The sequence below is a fragment of the Cetorhinus maximus genome, chromosome X, assembly GCF_964194155.1.
Source record: "Cetorhinus maximus chromosome X, sCetMax3.hap1.1, whole genome shotgun sequence".
Classification (NCBI taxonomy): Eukaryota; Metazoa; Chordata; class Chondrichthyes; order Lamniformes; family Cetorhinidae; genus Cetorhinus; species Cetorhinus maximus.
In genome coordinates, this window is record NC_135917.1 from 14,080,845 (window position 1) to 14,108,344 (window position 27,500).

Here is a 27,500-nt window from a genome sequence, read left to right on the forward strand (position 1 = left end):
AAACAGAACTGGACACAGTGCTCAAGGTGGGACTGAAACAGAACTGGACACAGTGCTCAAGGTGGGACTGAAACAGAACTGGACACAGTGTTCAAGGTGGGACTGAAACAGAACTGGACACAGTGCTCAAGGTGGGACTGAAACAGAACTGGACACAGTGCTCAAGGTGGGACTGAAACAGAACTGGACACAGTGCTCAAGGTGGGACTGAAACAGAACTGGACACAGTGTTCAAGGTGGGACTGAAACAGAACTGGACACAGTGCTCAAGGTGGGACTGAAACAGAACTGGACACAGTGTTCAAGGTGGGACTGAAACAGAACTGGACACAGTGCTCAAGGTGGGACAGAAACAGAACTGGACACAGTGCTCAAGGTGGGACTGAAACAGAACTGGACACAGGGCTCAAGGTGGGACTGAAACAGAACTGGACACAGTGTTTAAGGTGGGACAGAAACAGAACTGGACACAGGGCTCAAGGTGGGTCTGAAACAGAACTGGACACAGTGTTTAAGGTGGGACTGAAACAGAACTGGACACAGGGCTCAAGGTGGGACTGAAACAGAACTGGACACAGGGCTCAAGGTGGGTCTGAAACAGAACTGGACACAGGGCTCAAGGTGGGTCTGAAACAGAACTGGACACAGTGTTTAAGGTGGGACTGAAACAGAACTGGACACAGGGCTCAAGGTGGGACTGAAACAGAACTGGACACAGTGTTTAAGGTGGGACTGAAACAGAACTGGACACAGTGCTCAAGGTGGGACTGAAACAGAACTGGACACAGTGTTTAAGGTTGGTCTGTAACAGAACAGGGATGAGAGGGATGGGAATGTGAGCACAGATTCAGAAGAAAGAGAAACAAAACTGAAAATGGGAAGACAAGAAGTTTGCTAGAAAGTGTGGAAGGTCAGGACAGAAAGGCTAGAAGAACGTGAACAGGGTGTTGTTCAGTGACTGGTGGTGTATTGTTCAATACAAGGAGTCTAGTCGACGAGGAAGATGAACTGAGGACACCAATGGAAGAACAATGTCGGGGCTGATCATAGGGCAGGAATGGGCAGCTGAACATTCCTGGTTACAGGGTTTTCAGACAGGATAGAGAGGGGGAGGGAAAAGGAGGATGGGGGTTGCAATATTGGTTGAAGAAACCGATCACAGCTATGAGGAGGGATGATATGTTCGGAGGATCTTCAAATGAGGCCTCATGGGTTGAGCTGAGAACAGAAAGAGACAATCACAGTGCTGAAAAGTCAGAGGGAGACAGGAGAGCAAACATGTTGACATCTTCCTGAGAACTCCAGGAACGAAAGGGATTTCAACTGCCCTAATATTAACCCGGATAAATTCAGTGTAAAAGCTATAGAGAGTGGAGAATTCTTCAACTGCACTCAGGGGAACCTTTTTAGCCAGTACATGGCAGGCCCAACGGGAGAAGGGACAGCTCTGGACTGAGTTTCCGGGAATTAAGCTGGGCAGGCAGGAGGGATAGCATTGGGACACGATTTTAGTGGGACTGATCCCTAATCCAGTTAGATGTGGGGCAGTTACGGGAAAGGAGAAAGATGGACCAAGAGTAGGAGCTTTTGACTGGGGAAAAGCCAAATGTTACAAAGCTGAGATGTGATGTGGCACAAAATGGAGTAGAAGGTAAATCAGCGTCAGAGCAATGGGAGGTGTCCAAGGAGGAGATAGTGAGGGTTGAGGATAAATAGGTTCCCACAAAGACAAAGGGGGAAACTCAACAATCTAAAGCCTGTCAAAGAGCATCCTTGGTAGGATAAGGCAATAAAGAAGCACATATAATACATCAAGAGCTCAGGACCCGCAGAGAAAGGAAATTAGGAAAGCAAAGATAGAGGGCATGAAAAAATATTGGCCAGTAAAGTCAAGGAAATCCCAACAGTGTTTTCTAAATATAGAAAAAGCCCAAGTGTAACTAAAAGGAAAGAATAGGGCTGATCAGAAACCAAAAGGGTAACCTGTGTGTGGAGGTAGGAGATGTGGGCAATGGCTCTGAATGAATGCTTTGAATCTCCTTTCGCAAAAGAGAGGAAGGGAGCAGACACTGAAGTGAAAGAGAAGGAGTGAGATAAACATAGTGAGAGGGAAATATTAAGGCGTTTAGAATCCTTCGCAGTGGACAAGCCCCCAGCCCCTGGATGAACTGTATCTCAGGCTGCTCAGGGTGCCAGGGAGTAAATAGCGGAGGCTCTGACCATCATTTTCCGATCCTCTCTGGTTCCAGGTGTGGTGCCGGAGGACTGGAGGACTCCTAACATTGGACTGTTGCTTAAAAAGGGAGGGCGGAATGACCTGAATAATTACAAGGCCAGTCAGCCTGACCACAGTGGTGAGGGTGAATTGTTGGAAAAGCAGTGAGAGGGGGGCCATTTGGAAAGGCATGGATTAGTCAGGGAGAGTCAAGTGGATTTGTTAAGGGAAGGTCATGTCTGACTAACTTGATTCCATTTTCTGACTCAGTAACAATGAGGGTAGCACATTTGATGTAGTCAACATGGATTTCAGCAACTCTTTTGACAGGGTCACACTTGGGCAGACTTGTCAGAAAAACAAAAGCTAATGGGGCCCAAGGGCAAGTGGCGAGTCGGATCCAAAATTGGCTCACTCCCGCGGGAGCGGAAAATCCCACCGGGCTTATAATCATACCCGAAAGGATTATGGTGGACGAGCGGTTTTGTGACTGGAAGGTTATTTCCAGTGAGGTTCCACAAGGCTCAATACTGTGGTACGTACCAGTGACTTAGACTCCGGGATAGCAGAAGGAACCTGCAACAGAGGCTGCCAGGCATGACGAGTCAAACAAGCCAGAGAACTCTGCGCTGATCAGTATGACATGAGGAATTCCTATAAAGCCCTGTCTATGACCCGCCCTCAAGCGGCTACTCCCAGCACTGACAGGGAATCTCTCCTGATGGACGGGACAGTTATCAAAGAGCACTGTGCTGAGCACTTTAAATGATGTGCTTAACAGCCTTTCCTCTCTAAATGGGGCAACTGTGGACAAGCTTCCAGACTGGCCCAAATGTGAACACATGGACAGGAAACCCTTTGTTCAAGAGTTTGACAGAGCCATCAGGAGAGCTCCAAGCTCCAACAGGATCCCAGAGACAATTTCTCAATCCAGGGACCCCAGCTAGTCACACAAACTCACACAATTACACCGTCATCAGAATAGGGGGATCAACACACCATTCCCCAGGAGCTCAAGGATGCCAGGGTTGTTCACATTTACAAAGGGAAACGGGCAGAAATCGGTGGGTGACAACCACAAGGGAATCTCGCTGCTTCTGATAGCTGGTAAGGGCCCAGCAAAAGTTCTACTCAACAGACTGGGTAAATCACATAGCAGAATGTGCACTGCCAGAGAGTCAAAGTGGGTTCAGGAAAGGCAGAGGCACTTGCAACTCGATCTTCACCCTTCGACAAATACAAGAGAAGTGCTGTGAACAGCAGAAGGGACTGTCCTGTGCCTTTGTTAACCTGACAAAATCCTTTGACACAGTAAACAGAGAGGCCTTGTGGAAAGCCTTAGCCAAACTTGGATGATCTGATTGAGCAGCTTCACAATGGGATGACGACCAGAGTCACTGACTGTGGTGAATACACTGACTCCTTTAACGGAACAAGTGGTGTGAAGCAGGGCTGCGTCATAGACCCTGTGCTTTTCCATATACTGTTTGCCGCCATGTTTTCTGGAACATTTGATGGAAATGTTGATGGAATCTACATCCAATTCCGAACAGATGGCAGCCTCTCCAACCTGAGACAACTGAAATCCTCAACTAAAGTATTAGAGACGATGATGCAGGAATTGCTGTTTGCTGGTGACTCTGTCCTTGTGTCACACTGTGAGCATGGCCGTCAACTAATGTCTCTCAGTGGCTGACTATGGGCTAACTATCAGCCTAAGGGAAACAGAGATACTCTACCAACCATCACCAGATCCTGACTATACCCCAACTGCTAAAACTACCAATGACACAACCCTGAAGGCTGTAGATAACTGAAAGGTTGAATGGGTTGGGCCTGTATTCATTGGAGTTGAGAAGAATGAGAGGTGATCTTATTGAAACATATAAGATTTTGAGGGGACTTGACAGGGTGGATACCGGGAGGATGTTTCCACTTGTGGGAGAGACTAAAACTAGGGGAGGCAGTTTAAGAATAAGAGGTCTACCGTTTAAGACAGAGGTGGGGAGAATTTTTTTTCTCTGAGGGCCATTAGTCTGTGGAATTCTCTTCCCCAGAATACCTACCCTCTGTTCTGCCTGTGAGACATAGACTACATACTCCAGATATACCAAGCAGTCGGACAGGTTCCACATGAGATGTTTTGGAAACAACATGGGCATCAAATGGGAGGACAAAGTCTCACATACTGAGATACTTCTAAGAGCAGAAATGTCTGGAATTGAAGTACTCATCATCAGAGCCCAGCTCAAATGGAGTAGACATGTAGTGCGTATGACTGATGATAAAATTCCTCAGGCGGTCAGGTATTCACAACTTAAACTTGAACTGCAAGGCAGGCCGAGATTAAGGTTCAAGGAGTCCTTGAAGGAAAGCCTCAGGAAATGTGTCATATCCACTACGGACTGGGAGAAAAATGTACAATAAAGAGCTACCTGGGAAAGGATCTCAAGTAGTGGTGTTGTTTCCTTTGAACAGCAAAGAATACAGGCAGCTAAGGACAAAAGGCAAGCTAGAAAGACTGGGCAGTCCCTACAAAATCAGGCAATTCATCCTTGCTGTGGAAAGCCGTGCAGGTCTGTCATTGGGCTCTACAGCCACGTTAGAATGTACAACAGATGGCTGCACAGGCAAGAATTGGCCATATTAGATAACGGAGGGAAACAGACGCGATTATGATGATGACTTAAGTGTTGGTGACATGATTAAAAAATTTGTAGACAATACAAAAATTGTGGTTGATAATGAAGAAGGAAGCTGTGGACTGCAGGAAGATATCGATGGACTGGTCAGGTGGGTAGAAGAGTGGCAAATGGAGTTCAATCCAGAGAAGTGTGAGGTAATACATTTGGGGAAGGCTAACAAGGAAAGGGAATCCACACTAAATGGTAGGATACTGAGAAGTGTAGAGGAACAGAGGGATCTTGGAGTGCATGTCCACACATCTCTCAAAGTAGAAGGACAGGTAGATAAGGTGGTTAGGAAGGCATATGGGAAACTTTATTGGCCGGGGCATAGAATATAAGAGCAGGGAGGTTACACTAGAACTGTATAAAATGCTAGCTATACCACACCTAGAATACTGCGTGCAGTTTTGCTCCACATTACAGGAAGAATGTGATCCCACTGGAGGGGGTACAGAGGAGATTTGCAAGGATGTTGTCAGGACTGGAGAATTTTAGCTCTGAGGAAAGTTTGGATAGGCTGGGGTTATTTTCTTTGGAACAGAGAAGGCTGAGGGGAGGTTTGATTGAGGTGTGTAAAATTATGAGGGGCACAGAGAGTGTGGGTTCCATTAACAGAGAGGTCAATAATCAAGGGTAATAGGTTTAAGTTAATTGGTGGAAGGGTCAGAGGGGAGTTGAGTACTTTTCACCCAGAGAATGATGGAGGGCTGGATCTTACTTGCAAAGTACTGAATTAATACTCAGGCATGGCCTCTGCGTCCCTGCTTGGATTCCCTTTTTGGTCTCCAACTGTCCCTACCCTTCCTTTTACCATCTTTTTATGATTTATATGCTTATAGAAGGCTCTTTGATTCCCTTTTACGTTAACTGCCAGTCTCCTCTCAGTAATTTTCCCTGCAAATTTGTTCCTCTATATCTTTCCCACTAGTTGGTGACTATAGAATATTTCCAGCAATGTTGTTTCTTAGCTCTAACCTTAACCCTAACCTAACTCTTAGCTCTGAGTTAGACGGTGGCATTGTGGTAATGTTACAGATCTAGTGATCCAGGGGCCCAGGCTAATGCTCTGGGGGGATATGTGTTCAAATCCCACCATGGCAGCTGGTGGAATTTAAATTCAGTTGATAAATCTGGAATATAAAGCTAGTCTCAGTAATGGTGACCATGAAACTATCATCGATTGTTGTAAAAACCCATCTGGTTCACTAATGTCCTTTAGGGAAGGAAATCTGTCCTTACCTGGCCTGGCCTACATGTGACTCCAGACCCACAGCAATGTGGTTGACCCTTAACTACCCCCTGAAATGGCCCAGCAAGCCACTCAGTGCAAGGGACAATTAGGGATGGGCAATAAATGCTGGCCTTGTCAGTGATGCCCAAATCCCATGAAAGAATAATGGGGGAAAAAAAACAAATAGATTTTGCCTCTGACCACCAGGTCATCCCCTCTCTCCAGCTCGGTAATATTCTCCTCAATCATTGCTGCTGCCCACCTCCAGTAGTGCCTCAAAAATGGCGTTGAGTTATTTAACATCCCATTTATGCTGGTTCTAGGGTGGTCACATGTTTCAAGTGGGAGACCATTTGGAGCATGTAAACCAAGCCATGTGATGTGCATATAGACGTGGTTGTCATTTTGAAGTACAATTGGGTAGAGCATGTGGAACAGACACTCAGCTCATCTGTACCAGGCATTGAGGGGCCTAACCAGCTGTTCTTAAAGGGACCCTTAGATGCTGTCCAAAAATGGCCCAAGTGACGTTGAATTTTATTTTGGTGGAGCAGGAGAATGTTTCTCCTAGGCCCAGCAAACAACTTCAGCCTGCTACAGGCCAGCGCAAAGGTCTCCCCCACCCCTCACACCCACCCACCCGCACCCCCACCCCCTGCCGATGTTACCTCCTCCCCCCTCAGGCTGTTGTCCAGCTCAGCTAAAAGCCTTCCATGTGGCACTTTGGTCAAATGCCTTCTGGAAGTCTAGGTACATCAGATCATAAGGGCTTTCCACAGTTCACAAGCTATTGAGGGGTGGCTGTCTAATAGGTGGATCTCCATTTACCAAACCAGGGAGCAGAAGACATTCTGTGAATCACGACTGTTTTATTGTTAAGCTATAGTTTGGTACAAACACCAGTTTGCGCTCTTCCCTTTCAAATCCATTTCCTGTCCAGACGCAAGCCCCTGTACTGGGGAAAAGCCCACCTCTTTAGTCCAGGCTTCGATGAGCATCACTGCTCTCAATTCACTCTGAAGCTGGTCCTGGTTTACGCTTAAAGGGACCTGCATTTCTAACATGGTCAATGGTTGACCAGCCAGGACGTTCCCCCTTGGAATCCATTCTGGCTGCTGTTAACCAGGTCATTTCCAGATTATTGCCCTGCAGAAAATCCTGCGTGTGTTGTGAAGGTATACAGTAACTTCTGCTCCCACCCAACAGCACATTCAACCCTCCTCCCCGGAAGGCCCAGATGTGTTGGCTACCTCACCCGAAGTGCCCAATCTTCACACGGTGAGCACAGAGAGTTCCTATCAGGGGGTTATTCAACCAAGGCAACTCCTACAATTCGGTCTGAATGGACATCAGCTCATGTCCACATGCAGTCACTGGGCGTGATCTATTTTGCTGATTGATGCTGACTGTTCCCCACCCTCACCCTCTGAACGCCACCCCCCACCCGCCCCCCCCCCCCCCCCCCCACCGTAACATTAGCGGACCCATGTGTATTGCTGGAAAAAGACATTTTGTCAAAGCTTTTCGTTTAACACTGATCAGGACAATCGCAAGAATACCAGTGTCAGGGGAAGCAACAACTTTATACTGTATGAGAAGAGAGTGCTGATTGGTAGGTGAGTGGACTTTTATTGATAGAGGCATTGCCATGGAGAATGCACCAGTTAATGGTGACTGACAGTTAACTGCCAAGCATTGTTTGAAACAAGCCGCCTGGTTTAAATTTCAAACAATGCTTGGCAGTTAATTGTCAGTCACCATCAACTGGTGCATTCTCCACGGCAATGCCTCTATCAATAAAAGTCCGCTCGCCTACCAATCAGCACTCTCTTCTCATACAGTATAAAGTTGTTGCTTCCCCTGACATTGGTATTCTTGCGATTGTCCTGATGAGTGCAAGACAAAGAGCTTCTACATAATGTCTTTTCTCAGCAATACACAAGTTCTGTACTACCAAATGACTATTTGTAAACCCACGTGTATCACCTACCTCCAAAGATGGCAAAGAGGCAGAACATGACTGGGTAGAAATAGCCCAGGCAAAGTGTTAGGACATACTCATGAACAACTGCAGAAAGAATGAAGACAGACAGCATTGCAGCAACACGAAACCTCCTACCAAAAATCTGCAACGAGACAGGAGAAACAGAATGGATTATGCATTCCTTGCTGATGTTGCTGTTCAGCAGTTCATTGAACTACATGTAAACACCCGAGTTAAAAAATGCATGGCTATGTGTGTGTAAATGCTCCACCAGTGCGATACTGGGTTACATGGGCCTAGGAGATCCCCGGTTGAAAGTCCCCACTCAGCAGATCTCAGCCTGAATGCTGACAGGGTAGCTACAACTGATCTCAACATTCAGGGCCAGAGAGCAGACAACAGCAGCCAGCCTTCACGTCAGTACCTGCTGTCCATTCATCCTCCTCCAGAGCGAGCAGAATCCAGTTTGGTTCCAATACACGCTGCCTCAAATAGCCTGTCGAGACTCACTGTCAAGTGTGTCAGAAGGCCACGACTTAAGGATGATCTCTTGGCGAGAAGTCTAGGATATGTTTGTCACATCAGTGTGTGTGTAATTCTGGATGTGCATTTGTGTCGGGATTTGGCAGACAGAATCGGCGTGGTTTTCCAAAAGGGAAGGAAGATTTGACTAGTCGGGTAGATACAGGGGAACCAGTAGATGTAGCATACTTGAAATTTCAAAAGGCATTCGATAAAGTGCCACACAAAAGGTTAATACACAAGATAAGGACTCATGGAGTTGGCAGTGATATATTAGCATTGATAGGGGATTGGTTAACATACAGGGAGCAAAGAGTAGGGATAAATGGGGCATTTTCAGATTGGCAGGCTGTGACTAGTGGAGTGCCACAAGGGTCATTGCTGGGGCCTCAACTAGTTACAATCTACATGAACGACTTAGACGAAGAGACAGAGAGTAATGTATCCAAATTTGCAGGTGATACAAAGCTGGGTGGAAATGTAAGCTGTAAGGAGGACACAGAGAGGCTGCAAAGAGATATAGACAGGTTCAGTGAGTGGGGAACAAGGTGGCAGATAGAGTATAATGTGGAGAAGCATGAGGTTATTCACTTTGGTCGTGAGAACAGAAAAGCAGAATATTTTTTAAAAGGCATGTGTCCATGCGTGAGAGAGAGAGAGAGAGAGCGAGAGAATATGGATGTATGGGGTCCTTACCCGGAGGAAATCACTGTACGTGTAACAGTAAAGCCAGTCATGAACCACCACATTCCAGGTCCTGTAGTAGTTAGCGAAGGAGGTGGAATTCCACCAGTCCTGAAAATTAAAAAAAGAGGAGAATTAATCACCAGGGGAACTAGTTGAAGAGGAAGAGTCACCATCTCCTTATCAGAGCACAACTTCCTAATCACAGATTAGATTTATCAACAATTTCAATTCACGCCTTGCCTCAGCCACACAGCGGGAGATGGCAGGAGGGGAAATGCGATCAGTATTGGCGTGATAGGTGGAAGAGCTACCACCAAGGGGGCAGCAGAAGGTGAGGGGAACATGAAGAAGGGAATTGTCAGAGAAGCATAGGGTGTGTGCGAATCTTTCCTTGCCAAGGTTAGGATGAGAGTATAGATTGAGTCAGATGGATTCATACAGCCATAGGGAAGCAGGGAAACCTGGCAATGAAAGGGGTGACGGGAGAACAGGTTAACCAAGGGCGTGAGCAGCAGCATTTCAAATAAGTCGTAGAGGATGGAAGCCCATGAGGAGAGTATGCGAGAAATCGATCTCTGAGCTAGACTGGCATTTCAGTGATGGGCACGAGCAGGGTGAAAATGAACAATGTTGCCGAGGCAGAAGAAAACCATCTGACAATGGAACAGATGTGGAGAAGGATGTTTAAAAATGCATCGAGATACACATTCCTGGATTACATGATAGGTGGCTAATGGATTCAAGGCTGTCGGGTCACTGATAGAGCTGGGAGCTGAAAGCTATGGCTACAGTAAGCTGGTAAAATAAAAAGGAACCCAAAAATTCTTTATAAACATACAGCGAGTGGAAGGATAATTAATGGTTTGGTGGAGCTGATTACAGGACAAAGAAGGAAATCTTCTTGTGGAGGTATAGGGTGTGGGCGTCGCTGGCTGGGCCAGCATTTATTGCCCTTCCCTAATTGCCCCTTGAGAAGGTGGTGGTGAGCCGCCTTCTTGAACCGCTGTGGTGTTAATCCGCCCACAGTGCTGTCTGCACTAAAGACGAGGATGAAGTCAATGTTGCACTAAAAGAGAGAGTAAAGATATTGGATAGGATAAAGATAGATAGAAAGGAAGTGCTATCCAGGTTGGTATCGTTCAAAGCTATCAAGTTTAGATGGGATGGATCCTAAGGTCACTGAGGGGAGCTAGGGTGAAGGTAGCAGAAGCTCTGACAACCATCGTTCAATCCTCCTTGGATATTTGAGTGATGGCCGAGAACTGGAGGATTAAAAAAGTTAGATCTTTGTTCAAGAGGGGAGAGAGCATAAACCTGGTAACTACAGGCCACTCAGTCTAACCTCTGCAGTGAGAAAACTACTAGATGTTAATTGTATAAGAATTGTATTTAATTATATGCAGGTGATGGGCATTCACTTGAGCCCCTGTAAATAGATGGAGACTAAAACTGTGGTTGTTGGGTTAGGAGGCGTATGCTTGTGATGTGTAACTCTGTCAATAAACATAAGAGTGTGTAAAGATTGGCTCCAGTTCTACCTATCGCCAACTGGCTTTCTGGAATAGAACACTAGAGACCATTGTCAAGGACACTTTTGGAGGGACAAAAGTGGGATGGTAGTGTAGTGGTAATGTTACTGGACTAGTAATCCAGAGGCCTGGATTAATGCTCTGGTAACATGTGTTCAAACCCCACCACAGCAACTGGTCGAATTTAAATTCAATTAATAAATACATCTGGAATAACATGCTAGTCTCATTAATAATCACCATGAAACTACTGGATTCTTATACAAACCCATCTAGTTCACTAATGTCCTTCAAGGGAGAAATCTGCCATCCTTACCCCGCCTGACCTATAAGTGACTCCAACCCAAAGTGGTTGATGCTTAACTGCCCACTGAAATGTACTCACAAGGCATTCAGTTGTAGGTGGCTCCCCAGCACCTGCTCAAGGGCAGTTAGGGATGGGCTTATCCCGGGACTACACAGGTCCCGTGGAATAACACTTCCACCCTCTCCTTGCTCCTCTGCTGGTGAACCAGATATGCTGGTATACTGGATCCACTGGTATACATTCGCACCAATGATCATCTTCAACAAGAGAGAATCTAACCATCGCCCCTTGACATCCAATGGTATTACCATCACTGAATCCCCCACTATCAACATCCTGGGGGTTACCATTGAGCAGAAACTGAACTGGACCAGCCATATAAATACTGTGGCTACAAGAGCAAGTCAGAGGCTGGGAATCCTGTGATGAGTAACTCACCTCCTGACTCCCCAAAGCCTGTCCACCTTCTACAAATCAGGAGTGTGATGGAATACTCTCCACTTGCCTGGATGAGTGCAGCTCCCACAACACTCATGAAGCTTGACACCATCCAGGACAGTGCAGGCTGCTTGATTGGCACCCCATCCACAAACATTCACTCCCTCCACCACTGACACACAGTAGCAGCAGTGTGTGTGTCATCAACAAGATACACTGCAGCAACTCACCAAGGCTCCTTAGACAGCACCTTCCAAACTCACAACCACTACCATCTAGAAGGAGAAGGGCAGCAGATAGATGGGAACACCACCACCTGGAAGTTCCCCTCCAAGCCACTCACCATCCTGACTTGGAAATATATCACCGTACCTTCACTGTCACTGGGTCAAAATCCTGGAACTCTCTCCCTAACAGCACTGTGGGTGTACCTACACCACATGACCTGCTCTTGTAACCACAGTATTTATATGGCTGGTCCAGTTCAGTTTCTGGTCAATGGTAACCCCCCAGGATGTTGATAGTGGGGGATTCAGTGATGGTAATGCCATTGAATGTCAAGGGGCGATGGTTAGATTCTCTCTTGTTGAAGATGATCATTGGCGTGAATGTATACCAGTGGATCCGGTATACCAGCAGATGCAGTATATTAGCGGATCCAGTATACCAGCATATCTGGTTCACCAGCAGAGGAGCAAGGAAAGGGTGCAGCGGTTCAAGAAGGCAGCTCACCACCACCTTCTCAAGGGCAATTAGGGATGGGCAATAAATGCTTGCCTAGCCAGCGACACCCACATCCCAAGAATAAAAAAAACTTCCAAAGTTATACAGGATCTACTGAATCTATTGAATCCACTGGTACACCGGATCAGTTGGCATACAGGATCTGCTGATATACTGCATCTGCTGGTATATCAGATACACTGGTACACCAGATCTCCCGGTATACAGGATCCACTAGAATAGAGGGTACACTGGTCTAGACTGTATGTTGGTATACAAGAAGTGCTGGTATACAGGGAGTGCTGGTATACCATACCCACTGGTATACTGTTGGACTTGCTCTGTATAACTGATGCACTAGTATGCTGTGTCTACTAGTATATATGATCCGCTGGTATACAGAATCTGCTGGTATAGAGGATCCACTGGTATACCAGATTCATGCTCTGCATTATTTGCTCGTATACAGGATCTGTTGTTAGACAGGATCTGCTGATAAACAGGAGCCACTCCTATACCGGATCTTCTGGTATACCAGATCTGCTGATATACTGGATTCCCTGGAATATGAGATCTGCTGGTGAACCAGCTTCGCATGCACATGGGATCTGCTGGTATGGAAAATCCGCTGGTGAACTGGATCGGCTGGGATACTGGTTCCGCTGGTAGACCAGAACTACAGGTATACTGGATCCGATAGTATACAGGATCTGTTGGTACACAGGATCCATTCATATTCCGGATCTGCTGGTGAACCTTAACCACTACTGGTATTCAGGACCTGCTGGTAAGTAGGATCCACTGATATACCAGGTCCGCTGATATACCGGATTCTATGGAACCTGATTTGTCGGCATACAGGATCCACTGGTATACCAACTTTGCTGGTACACAGGATTTGCTGATATATGGGATCTGTTGGCATTATGGGTCAGCTGGTATACCAGACCCACCGGTATACTGGACCTGCTTGTATATCAGTTTATAGAATAACCACTGGGATACAGGATCCACTGGTACATCACATCCACTGGGATACAGGAACTGCTGCTAGTATACCAGGATTGCTTGGACATCAGATCCCCTGGTATACCTGACCCACTGGTTTACAGGGCCAGCTGGTACATAGGAACCACTGGTATACTGGAATGAGCTGCTCGTGTACTGGATCCGCTGGGAGACTAGATCTGCTAGCATACAGGATCCGCTAGTGAGCCAGATCTGTTGGAACAGATCTGCTGATAATAATGGATCTGCTGGTAATACTGGATCTACTGGAATACAGGATCTGCTGGTATACTGGATGTATCAGTGTACAAGATCCACTGGAATGCCGGGTCCACTGGTATACTGGATCTGCTAGGATACCACGTCTGCTAGTATACAGGATTTTTTCATATACAGTATCTCCTGGTATACCAGTTCTGCTGGTACACAGAATCTGTTGGTACACTGTATCTGCTGGCTTACAAGATTCTCTAGTATACCGGATCTGCAGATGAACTGGATCAAAATACTGGATAAGGTCGAGGTGTTTTTAGATGTTACTGCCCCTCTCCTCATCTCCCTTCAGGATATTTCTTCACTTGTTGGTCATTCATGACCTGACTGTGGATGACTGCATTGATGATGTGACCTTTACTGAAAGGGCAGCAGACACATGGAAACACCACCACCTGGAAGTTCCCCTCCAAGTCACTCACCATCCTGACTTGGGAATATATCGCCGTTCCTTCACTGTCGCTGGGTCAAAATCCTGGAACTCCCTCCCTAACAGCACTGTGGGTGTACCTACACCACATGGACTGCAGCGGCTCAAGAAGGCGGCTCACCACCACCTTCTCAAGGGGCAATTAGGGATGGGCAATAAATGCTGGCCCAGCCAGTGAAGCCCACACCCCAGGAAGGCATTTTGAAGTTGGTGTCACCAGATTAGGTGGAACCACCTCATGCCTTGCTCTTCTGCCAAAGCCGCTCACTACACCAGGATCAGCGCGGATGTAATCCCTGGCTTCTTTCCTCTTCTTCATCCCTTTCTCCCCTGCCCCCTCCCCCCTCACAGCACATCTTCCTCATCAATGTTCCTGTCACTGTTGATCAGATCCATTTCCTCAGCTTTGGCCGCTCATCCCCCCATTACCTTGTAGAACATCCTGTCTCCAAAACGAAGCATCTCAGCAAAGGCGTTGAGCCAGCAATGGAGGAAGGCAAAGAAGAACAGGAGCAGCAGGAAGGTACCTGGAGGAGAGAGCAGATCAGTTATCAGCCTGTCCGACCACCCGTCATTTCTGACCTCCAAAATGAAATGCACATAAAGCAGACCCACCAACGGTTTCTCCTCCCCCAAATAGTCTCCCCTCCGAAGGTGCTGGCTGCTGTCTTAAGTCCGGTGCCATGACTCCTGCATCCAGTCTTCAGTCAGCTATTCAACCCCGTGGGGCATCGCAGCGGGGGGTCAGGTCCTGCCCTCACTCAGCGTTCGGACACATGTGATTCCCAGCAGGGGGTTGGGGTGGGGGGAGTCGCTGATAGAGACAGGAGTTCTCCCCATGAACCCATAACACGAACATCCCTTCTCATATTCCAGCTGAGATCAGCTCTGGCAGTATCCCGAGGGCCTTCCTGGTCTGTGGGGCCCAATATTGCACCGAGCAGGGAATTTACCCCCCACCGACCCCCTCCCCAACTCTCCCTTCCCAAGCTATGAGTGGAGTTCTCTTCTCACCTTCAAACATTTTAATAATGAGCTGGTGGACCTCCTGTGGCATTGCTCATTGGGCCTTGTACAACCTGAACACAGGAGCAATAATCCAGGACGGTACTGAGGGAGGACCAGTGGATGTGCTGTCTCTCAGATGAGACGTCAAGCCAAGGCCTTGCCTGCCCTCTCAGGTGGACATAAAAGACCCAATGGCCACTACTGCGAGGAAGAGGAGGGGAGCTACCCCAGTGACCTGGCCAATATTTATCCCTCAACCAACATCGCACAAACAGAAAATCCGGTCATTATCACATTGCTGTTTGTGGGAGCTTGCTGTGCGCAAATTGGCTGCCGTGTTTACTACATCACAACAGTGACTGCACTTCAAAAGTACTTCATTGGCTGTAAAACTCTTTGAGATGTCCTGAGGTTGTGAAAGGCGCTATATAAATGCAAATTTTTCTTTCTTTTCCAAATACAGCAAATTTACTGAAGCAATATGTCACATGACTAACATGAGGTACAATGTAACACGCTGCTGAAAATCATATACCTCAGATAGAAAGGCTGAAATACTTTACCACCAGACAAACCTTGCTTAACTTACCAGAACTATCAACATCCTGGGTGTTACCATTGACCAGAAACTGCACTGGACTAGCTAAATAAATACTGTGTCTACAAGAGCAGGTCAGAGGCTGGGAATCCTGCAGTGAGTAACTCACCTCCTGACTCCCCAAAGCCTGTCCACCATCTACAAGGCACAAGTCAGGAGTGTGATGGAATACTCTCCACTTGCCTGGATGAGTGCAACTCCCACAACACTCAAGAAGCTTGACACCATCCAGGGCAAAGCAGCCGCTTGATTGACACCCCATCCACAAACATTCACTCCCTCCACCACCGACACACAGTAGCAGCAGTGTGTACCATCTACAAGATGCACTGCAGCAACTCACCAAGGATCCTTAGACAGCACCTTCCAAACCCACAACCACTACCATCTAGAAGGACAAGGGCAGCAGACACATGGGGACACCACCACCTGGAAGTTCCCCTCCAAGTCACTCACCATCCTGACTTGGAAATATATCGCCGTTTCTTCACTGTTGCTGGGTCAAAATCCTGGAACTCCCTCCCTAACAGCACTGTGGGTGTACCTACACCACATGGACTGCAGCGGTTCAAGAAGGCAGCTCACCACCACCTTCTCAAGGGGCAATTAGGGATGGGCAATAAATGCTGGCCTAGCCAGCGAAGCCCACATCCCATGAACGAATTAAAAAAGCTTCTTCCATCGCAAAACGTCTTATTCTCCGTGATTTCAAGTGGACAATGCTCTATCTCCTATGATGCAGCAAGTCCTGGGATAATGACACCATTTGACAACATCTGGTGTAACTATCTATACCCAGGACCCTCAGGAACTGAATCGAAGATTGCAGTGGAGTTTTGATGAGCCCTCTCAATCTACGTAGCTCAGGCAGATGCTCACACTACCAGGGCATATCTCCAGTGCCCACCTGCCCCACAATGCCACACACTTGCCAAAAGCACCAATTCCGGAGAGAGTACTGGGGGCCCCCACCCAAGGATATGAATAAATAGCCATATATTCCCCATTATAAAGGGGCGTTGAGAAAAGCAATTAAAAGAAAGACCTGTATTTATATAGTGCCTTTCATGACCACTGGACATGTCATAGTGCTTTACAGCCAATGAAGTGCAGTCACTGTTGTGATGTAGAAAACATGGAAGCCAATTTGCGCACAGCAAGCTCCCACAAACAGCAGTGTGATAATGACCGGATTTTCTGGTTTTTGCGATGTAGATTGAAGGATAGGTATTGGCCAGAATATCGGGGAGAACTCCTCTGCTCTTCTTCATAGGATCTTTCGCATCCACCTGAACAGGGGGCCTCGTTTTAACCCTACATCTGGGAACGGCACCTCCGACAGTGCAGCCCTCCCCCAGTGCTGCACGGGAGTGTCAGCCTTGACCCTCCAAGCCCTGGAGTGGGATTTGAACCCGAGAGTGTTGCCAACTGAGTCAGGGCTGACAATTGAACATTATTTGGAGCCTCAGGCCAGGTCCGAGGCCTGAACTCTGAAGTGGGCCTCACCTCCTGTGGTGGGTGAGCTGATTCACTGGCCTGTGAATGCAAGACCTCTTGGCTTTGGGAGCCCACCCTAACCCTCTCCCCCCTCCTTGAGCCACCCCCTCTCCTCCCCCTCATATGGCCAACGAGGGGAGAAGAGGGCCCAAGGGAATGTACTGGAAGGGCTGTGGACCTCCTGCCATTAGTGATGCATTCTTCACTCTTTCCTCCCCAAAACCTCGCTACCGTGTCATTCACATGATTCAAAAATAGATATATTTTCTCCTCCTTATTCTAGGTTAGGAGGTTGGCTGATGAGAAGGAGACAGAGAGTGGGGAATAATGGGCAGCTCCTCTAGTTGCCAGGATATGACTAGTGGGGTCCCACAAGGATCTGTGTTGGAGCCTCAGCTATTCAGTGTATTGATTAACGGCTGAGATGATGGGATAGAAACCCACACATCCAGATTTCCCATTGACACAAAGATAGGCAGCATTGTGCACAGTGTTGAAGGAAGCATGAAATGACAAAGATTATTGATAGATTAAAGTGAATGAGCAAACTGGTAAATGTGAGGTCATCCACTTTGGACCTAAAAAAGGATAGAACAGAATACTTTTGAAATGATGAAGAACTGGAAACAGTGGAGGAACAAAGAGACTCGGGGACCCAGGTACAGGGGTCATTAAAATGTCATGAACAGTTAGAGAAAACAATCAGAAAGGTTAATGAAATGCTGACCTTCATATCTAGAGGACTGGAATACAAGGGGGCAGAAATCATGTTTCAGTTATACAGAGCCCTGGTTAGATCACACCCGGAGTCACTGTGAACAGTTCTGGGCACCTCACCTGAGGGAGGAGATATAGACCTTGGAGGGAGTGTAGTGTAGATTAACCAGAATGATAGCGGGAATCCAAGGGTTAAATTATGAGGAGAGATTACACAAACTAGGGTTGTATTCCCTGGGATTTAGAAAGCTAGGGGGTGATATTGATTGAAGCTTTCAAGATATTAAGGGAATAGATGGGATTGATTGGGAGGAACTATTTCTGTTATATGGGGAGTCTAGGACAAGAGGACATATCCTAACACGTGAAGGGTTGTAGAAGTTTGGAACTCTCTTCTGCACATGGCAGTGATGATGCTAAATCAATTGTTAATTTCCTATCTTGATAATACCTTTGTATATCAAAACATGAAGGAATATAGGGCAAAGGCTTCAAATCATTTTATAATCATCTCCCTCTTACTGAGTGTGTTCATGTTGACATCAGGGTCCATTCCCTTTTTCTTCTGGTGTACCTGACCAGACCCACACCTTCCCACTGCCCGTACCTGGTAATGTTGCATTGAATATCGATAGGACCAGCATCTTGGTGCTGAAGGGCTGCTTGCTCATGTTGGTGAACACTGGGATACAAAGCCTCACCAGGATGAAGTAACAATAGAAGAGGCAACCAAGAACCTGTGAGTGAAGAACACAAGTTTCACAGACACGTAGATCAAGAGCTTACAGACAAACAACAGCCCTGCAATCTGTCCATCACCCTGGGATCCATCCATCACCCTTGAATCCATCCATCAATCCATCCATCACTCTGCAATCCATCCATCCATTACTCTGCAATCCATCCATTACTCTGCAATCCAACCATCACTCTGCAATCTGTCCATCACCCTGGGATCCATCCATCACCCTTGAATCCATCCATCAATCCATCCATCACTCTGCAATCCATCCATCCATTACTCTGCAATCCATCCATTACTCTGCAATCCATCCATCACCCTGGAATCCATCCATCAATCCATCCATCACTCTGCAATCCATCCATGAATTACTCTGCAATCCATCCATCACTCTGCAATCCATCAATCATTCCCCTTACTCTAACTATACAATGTCTGCCGATATTTCCATCCTGGAAAACTGTGGCTTTCCCAAGCGAGTTGGATCGTAGAGCTACAGGTACAAGGCGGGAGGAGCTGAGTTGCTCTTTCAGAGAGCCAGCATTGACACAAGGGGCCAAATGGTCTCCCGTGCTGCGATCACTCTGTGATTTCGGTCGCTACGCCTGGCACCCGATGTCATGTCTGGGGGAAAGGGCTGGGAGTAGTGGGTGCGGGGGAAGCTAGTGGAGCAGAGCTAACCTCTGCCCCTTCAAACATATAACTGGAGCTTACTCGTGGGTTAGACAGGGGAGCCAGTGTCTCTGTTGAGCTCACTGACCTCCTGCAGCCATCATTTCAGCTGACTGCCTGGGATATTAAGATTTAAAACGTTCATGTTTTTCTCACCTGAGCAAAATTCAGTGCCACGTACTTCCATCTGATCTTTGGAGTTCTGAAATAAAGCAGCCAAGGTGAAATTGAAAAGGATGAAAAGGAGTCAGACTGACTCGAAACGTTCGCTGGGTTTCTCTCTCCACAGATGCTGCCAGACCGGCTGAGTCTTTTTTTTTAACCCAGCTGTTTTTCTGTTTTTATTTGGGAACAGGATCAGGTTGGCTATGACATAGTCCAGAGCCAAGTATACCTCTGGCACTCAAATGAGGAAACTTTACTCTACAGGACATGACACGAGAGGGGGATCTGGGATACTGATGGATAAAGACATGATGCCATCAGCAGAGTGTGGTAACAGTAGAGAGAACGAATTGGACTTTATAACCGGGGAGCTGAGCAGGAACCTCAGGGAGTAATTGATTTTGTACTGAGCACTTGTCCAGCCTCACCTGGAGTACTGACTGACTATAGCTCGGGGCTCAGTACCATGAGAAAGACAGCAAGGAGAGGGAGCAGTGAAGGACAACGAAACTGAGACCTGGTGCAAGGCCCTGGGTTAAAGGGAGAGGCTGCAGAAACTGGGAATGTTCACACGGGAGAGGAGAGTTCAAATTGTAAAGGACAAAGTTCAGGCGAGATTTGGATAAGTGCTTGGAGGAACATTTGTTCGAGGGGATATGAAGCTGGATGGGCAGGTCCGGGCCCATCCTTTCCTGAATCTAGGTCACAATTAATTCAATCAGCAGCAAAGGCGTGGAGACCCTGTCCTAACAGGAGAGGAAGAAAAACAAATCCGAGGAAAGCAGGAAAAGAAACCAGGCAACGCCCCCTTCCTGCACCCAAATGAACGGTTAGTGACACGACATACCTAGGATAAGAGTCCCGATAGATTAGAGTGGGGCAGAACAAGAAGTAGAGGTAACACGAGAACTCTTGCATCTGAAGCACTTCACCTAACAAATAAAAGACAAAAAAATTAAATCAACTTACAAATCACCAGTCAGGTTAGATTCAGACATAGGTCATAGGCCCATGTGCTTCTTTTTCTTAAGACGGAGTCTAAGGATTAAGATTCCTTTTCAATTCGACTTCCAGAGAAGATTTCATGAGAGCTGGATCGGGGTCAGAGGTGAGGCGTGGCCACTGGGTAAACACTGAATCGGGGTCAGAGGTGAGGCGTGGCCACTGGGTGAACACTGAGTCGGGGTCAGAGGTGAGGCGTGGCCACTGGGTGAACACTGAATCGGGGTCAGAGGTGAGGCGTGGCCACTGGGTGAACACTGAATCGGGGTCAGAGGTGAGGCGTGGCCACTGGGTGAACACTGAATCGGGGTCAGAGGTGAGGCGTGGCCACTGGGTAAACACTGAATCGGGGTCAGAGGTGAGGCGTGGCCACTGGGTAAACACTGAATCGGGGTCAGAGGTGAGGCGTGGCCACTGGGTGAACACTGAATCGGGGTCAGAGGTGAGGCGTGGCCACTGGGTGAACACTGAATCGGGGTCAGAGGTGAGGCGTGGCCACTGGTTGAACACTGAATCGGGGTCAGGGGTGAGGCGTGGCCACTGGTTGAACACTTAATCGGGGTCAGAGGTGAGGCGTGGCCACTGGGTGAACATTGAATCGGGGTCAGAGGTGAGGCATGGCCACTGGGTGAACACTGAATCGGGGTCAGAGGTGAGGCGTGGCCACTGTGCAAACACTGGATCGAGGCCAGAGCTGACACATGGCCACTGTGCAAACACTGGATCGAGGTCAGAGCTGACACATGGCCACTGTACAAACACTGGATCGAGGCCAGAGCTGACACATGGCCACTGTGCAAACACTGGATCGAGGTCAGAGCTGACACAAGGCCACTGTGCAAACACTGGATCGAGGTCAGAGCTGACACCTGGCCACTGTGCAAACACTGGATCGAGGTCAGAGCTGACACACGGCCACTGTGCAAACACTGGATCGAGGCCAGAGCTGACACCTGGCCACTGTGCAAACACTGGATGGAGGTTAGAGCTGACACATGGCCACTGTGCAAACACTGGATCGAGGTCAGAGCTGACACAAGGCCACTGTGCAAACACTGGATCGAGGTCAGAGCTGACACAAGGCCACTGTGCAAACACTGGATCGAGGCCAGAGCTGACACAAGGCCACTGTGCAAACACTGGATCGAGGTTAGAGCTGACACAAGGCCACTGTGCAAACACTGGATCGAGGTCAGAGCTGACACAAGGCCACTGTGCAAACACTGGATCGAGGCCAGAGCTGACACATGGCCGCTGTGCAAACACTGGATCGAGGTCAGAGCTGACACATGGCTACTGTGCAAACACTGGATCGAGGTCAGAGCTGACACATGGCCACTGTGCAAACACTGGATCGAGGTCAGAGCTGACACATGGCCACTGTGCAAACACTGGATGGAGGTTAGAGCTGACACATGGCCACTGTGCAAACACTGGATGGAGGTCAGAGCTGAAACATGGCCACTGTGCAAACACTGGATCAAGGCCAGAGCTGACACATGGCCACTGTGCAAACACTGGATCGAGGTCAGAGTTGACACATGGCCACTGTGCAAACACTGGATCGAGGCCAGAGCTGACACCTGGCCACTGTGCAAACACTGGATCGAGGTCAGAGCTGACACCTGGCCACTGTGCAAACACTGGATCGAGGTCAGAGCTGACACAAGGCCACTGTGCAAACACTGGATCGAGGCCAGAGCTGACACATGGCCACTGTGCAAACACTGGATCGAGGTCAGAGCTGACACAAAGCCACTGTGCAAACACTGGATCGAGGCCAGAGCTGACACATGGCCACTGTGCAAACACTGGATCGAGGTCAGAGCTGACACATGGCCACTGTGCAAACACTGGATTGAGGTCAGAGCTGACACATGGCCACTGTGCAAACACTGGATCGAGGCCAGAGCTGACACAAGGCCACTGTGCAAACACTGGATCGAGGTCAGAGCTGACACCTGGCCACTGTGCAAACACTGGATCGAGGCCAGACCTGACACCTGGCCACTGTGCAAACACTGGACCGAGGTCAGAGCTGACACATGGCCACTGTGCAAACACTGGATGGAGGTTAGAGCTGACACATGGCCACTGTGCAAACACTGGATGGAGGTCAGAGCTGAAACATGGCCACTGTGCAAACACTGGATCAAGGCCAGAGCTGACACATGGCCACTGTGCAAACACTGGATCGAGGCCAGAGCTGACACAAGGCCACTGTGCAAACACTGGATCGAGGTCAGAGCTGACACCTGGCCACTGTGCAAACACTGGATCGAGGCCAGACCTGACACCTGGCCACTGTGCAAACACTGGACCGAGGTCAGAGCTGACACATGGCCACTGTGCAAACACTGGATCGAGGCCAGAGCTGACACAAGGCCACTGTGCAAACACTGGATCGAGGCCAGAGCTGACACATGGCCACTGTGCAAACACTGGACCGAGGTCAGAGCTGACACAAGGCCACTGTGCAAACACTGGATCGAGGCCAGAGCTGACACAAGGCCACTGTGCAAACACTGGATCGAGGCCAGAGCTGACACAAGGCCACTGTGCAAACACTGGATCGAGGTCAGAGCTGACACACGGCCACTGTGCAAACACTGGATCGAGGCCAGAGCTGACACATGGCCACTGTGCAAACACTGGATCGAGGTCAGAGCTGACACAAGGCCACTGTGCAAACACTGGATCGAGGTCAGAGCTGACACCTGGCCACTGTGCAAACACTGGATCGAGGTCAGAGCTGACACACGGCCACTGTGCAAACACTGGATCGAGGCCAGAGCTGACACCTGGCCACTGTGCAAACACTGGATGGAGGTTAGAGCTGACACATGGCCACTGTGCAAACACTGGATCGAGGTCAGAGCTGACACAAGGCCACTGTGCAAACACTGGATCGAGGTCAGAGCTGACACAAGGCCACTGTGCAAACACTGGATCGAGGCCAGAGCTGACACAAGGCCACTGTGCAAACACTGGATCGAGGTCAGAGCTGACACAAGGCCACTGTGCAAACACTGGATCGAGGTCAGAGCTGACACAAGGCCACTGTGCAAACACTGGATCGAGGCCAGAGCTGACACCTGGCCACTGTGCAAACACTGGATCGAGGTCAGAGCTGACACAAGGCCACTGTACAAACACTGGATCGAGGTCAGAGCTGACACAAGGCCACTGTGCAAACACTGGATCGAGGTCAGAGCTGACACATGGCCACTGTGCAAACACTGGTTCAGCGTCAGGGGTGAGACATGGCCACTGGGTGAAAATTGGATTGGGGTCAAAGGTGAGGTATGGCCAAATGGGTGCACACTGGATCGGGACCAGAAGTGACGTTTCTCCTCTCACTGGCTAGAATGGGATATGGGTGAGGTATCAGAGGTTAAATAACACGAGTGAAATGCCTCAATTAGAGAAAACTGTGTGAAAGACGAAGTAAAAAAGGTGTTTTATACAATAAATTGTCAATAGATTAAATTCCAGAATAGAGGCGGTAGAATTATGCCAAGCAGCCTGGGCTTACTGATGTAATAACATCTGGTGCCAGCAGGTGGTGGCATATTCCTTTCTACACAAGGGCGTCACTTGCTCACTATTTGGCAGCGTTTGATTGTAGAGAGGAGTAGACAGACTAACAGGAGACAGAACTATTCACAGAGGATAATTACTGGATAACACACCACAACTACGAACTTGGCTAGCTGCAGTGGCTATCTGGTGGACTGGTGAACCTAATGAACCTTGGATTCAGACAGAATGCATTTGAAGCGAAGAGCAGATCTGGCACTGAATGGAACGGAGCTGATGTGTGAGCTTTGTGAAATTTACCAGAGAGGTCACAGGGCGCAAGCACATTGGCAGAGTTTACCAACAGCAATATACCTGTCCAAATCGATTAAAACAAATCCCTCAATTAGAGAATAGAGGAATTCCACTTGGATTGTAACCAAGTCATTTTCTCCCAAGCCAAAGTCAAGTCTCACGACATTATTTTTAAAGTGAGAATCAGCAACATGTCTTCTTACATTTTTGGCTTCACTGCCAAGTGATAGGGATTACAATTCAACGTGGAAGTTGAAAAAGCCTTTACTTTATTCCATTTGCTGCTGTCGACCAATTCCTGTTGTTCCATGAATTTTGCCAACTTTCCAGACACGAGTGTTCTGACATTAGCGACAGGATTAGTGGATTGTAAACTTAACAGGAGCCTCAATGTTACGAGGAACCTCTTACAGCCGTTCATGCTGAAAGGTTTCGATGACAATATTACAGCGAATCCAATCGCTGAAGTCATTCTGAACTAGAAACTCAGAAGAGAGGGCTGCTTTCTCAAGCGCAAACCCATGTCAAAATTGTGCTTTATTCATGGAAAAAAATCACGTTCACGTTAACTTTTTGGACGGCAAGTCGTGAACAAGATTTCACGTTGCCGTAGGGTTTGGAAATACTTTTGTTCCACATATTTTACAGACAGCAGTTCTCTCTAGCCCGAACTTCCATGACTTTTAGAACCAAATTATACAGTTTTTGGTGATGATATGAGTGTTGTACAGCAATATGCGCACAAAGCAATTAGCAAAGTGACCTCAGCATTTCAGCATTTAATGCAGTTACCACGTGTGATACACGTAACACGATCGAGGTTTCGCTTGTGTGTGCTGTTGACCAGCTTCCCTCTCCCTCTGTCTTGTCCCTTCATCCTCTTCCAATCACCTGTCCCTCTCCCTTGTTCAGGCATGCAGCCGTGGATGGGTCTGGGGTGACCATGAGAGACCTTAAGACCATAAGACCACAAGACATAGGAGCAGAAATTAGGCCATTCAGCCCATCAAGTCTGCTCCGCCATTCAATCATGGCTGATAAGTTTCTCAACCCCATTCTCCCGCCTTCTCCCCGTAACCTACAAGACCACAAGACATAGGAGCAGAAGTTAGGCCATTCGGCCCATCGAATCTGCTCCGCCATTCAATCATGGCTGATAAGTTTCTCAACCCCATTCTCCCGCCTTCTCCCCGTAACCTATAAGACCATAAGACATAGGAGCAGAAGTTAGGCCATTTGGCCCATCGAGTCTGCTCCGCCATTCAAGAGAGGGCCGGGGGCAGCCATGGATGGTCAAGGTCCGCTCTGGAAGGCTCAGCTCAGGAACAGCCATGGAAACTATTTCACGCAGCCAGTGGTTAGGATCTGGAACCTGCTACCTGAGCGTGTGGTGGAAGCAGATTCAATCGAGAGATTCTAAAGGGAATTGGATCATTATCTGAAAAGGAAAACTGTGCAGGGCTACGGGGCAAAGGCCAGGGAGTGTCACTCGTCGAAGGGCCGAATGGCCTCCTTCTGTGCTGTAATCGTTCTATGATTCAATGTACCCTTTATTTGGTTCATGAGTTGGATTTGCATCCTCCATCTCCGGATGTTTCCACAGACACGAACAAACAGGGCAGGACCTGCACGAGGTCTGTCACAAAGCAGGCAATGGGGAGCCTGAAGTGGTGACCATCCCAGATTGACAGGTTGCTCAGCCAATCAATGCTGCGGATCTGGCACTCCCATCTCCAAAGCAGCCAATCAGTGGTGGCAATGGGTGGGATTAGGCAGGAGAAGAACAAAACCCGGGCTGGATTCCAGACATGGTGGCTCAAGCCAAAACACAATCGATTGTATTGTGACAGGACTGAAAGAAATTTTATTTAAACCGAGGGATGTCACCAACTTCAATTTTGTTCAAGTCAAGTCACAAATCAAAAAAAATTAACTCGCGCCAGCCTCGAGTCCAAAAGCTCCCTCTACACTGTCCCCATCAAACACTCCCAGGACAGGTACAGCACGGGGTTAGATACAGAGTAAAACTCCCTCTACACTGTCCCCATCAAACACTCCCAGGACAGGTACAGCACGGGGTTAGATACAGAGTAAAGCTCCCTCTACACCGTCCCCATCAAACACTCCCAGGACAGGTACAGCACGGGGTTAGATACAGAGTAAAGCTCCCTCTACATTGTCCCCATCAAACACTCCCAGGACAGGTACAGCACGGGGTTAGATACAGAGTAAAGCTCCCTCTGCACTGTCCCCATCAAACACTCCCAGGACAGGTACAGCACGGGGTTAGACACAGAGTAAAGCTCCCTCTACATTGTCCCCATCAAACACTCCCAGGACAGGTACAGCACAGGGTTAGATACAGGTAAAGCTCCCTCTATACCGTCCCCATCAAACACTCCCAGGACAGGTATAGCACGGGGTTAGACACAGAGTAAAGCTCCCTCTATACCGTCCCCATCAAACACTCCCAGGACAGGTACAGCACAGGGTTAGATACAGAGTAAAGCTCCCTCTACACCATCCCCATCAAACACTCCCAGGACAGGTACAGCATGGGGTTAGATACAGAGTAAAGCTCCCTCTACACCGTCCCCATCAAACACTCCCAGGACAGGTACAGCACGGGGTTAGATACAGAGTAAAGCACCCTCTACACTGTCCCCATCAAACACTCCCAGGACAGGTACAGCACGGGGTTAGATACAGAGTAATGCTCCCTCTACACTGTCCCCATCAAACACTCCCAGGACAGGTACAGCACGGGGTTAGATACAGAGTAATGCTCCCTCTACACTGTTTTTAGTGCTATGAGAGGAAGCTGACTTCACTGAGGACTCTGTGATCTAGCCGGTTACTGGTTTTGACCCAACAGGCATTTGAGCCTCAGGTGACCTGCCCCAATGTGCCTCAGTTGAAGGTGATGTGCATTCAGTGATGTGCATCACCATGATTTCCATCCTTACCTTCCTTCAGCTTTGCATTCAGCACTTTTGGAACATTTTCTCGGATGAAAGAATAACTCTTCATCATTAAACGAATCTGTTAAAAAAAAATAAACCAAATTAACCATTCAACTATCACAAAAATTCTGCTTCAAATCTCACCGATAAAAAGCCATTCTGAGCCCAGGACAGTGCATGAATGCAACACCTGCTCCAAGATCGGACTGTGTGCACCACCAGGCCTCATTCCCATTTCTGCCCTGTGCAATTCAAGGAAGCAGAAGCG

At 48.1% G+C, this 27,500-nt stretch overlaps 1 protein-coding gene across 4 annotated transcripts in view; it reads right to left on the reverse strand.

Moving 5' to 3' along the window:
• Nucleotides 1-27,500, reverse strand: part of LOC144672648 (sterol O-acyltransferase 2-like) — a 107,189-nt gene that overhangs the window by 6,351 nt on the left and 73,338 nt on the right. For all 4 annotated transcript variants that reach the window (XM_078534519.1, XM_078534520.1, XM_078534521.1 and 1 more), the window contains 7 exons: nt 27,236-27,311; nt 20,281-20,365; nt 19,425-19,470; nt 18,462-18,591; nt 14,464-14,561; nt 9,336-9,434; nt 8,124-8,259 (listed from right to left, as the gene is read on the reverse strand). In XM_078534519.1, coding sequence (XP_078390645.1) covers nt 8,124-8,259; nt 9,336-9,434; nt 14,464-14,561; nt 18,462-18,591; nt 19,425-19,470; nt 20,281-20,365; nt 27,236-27,311 — 670 coding nt within the window. The remainder of the gene's footprint in view (nt 1-8,123; nt 8,260-9,335; nt 9,435-14,463; nt 14,562-18,461; nt 18,592-19,424; nt 19,471-20,280; nt 20,366-27,235; nt 27,312-27,500) is intronic.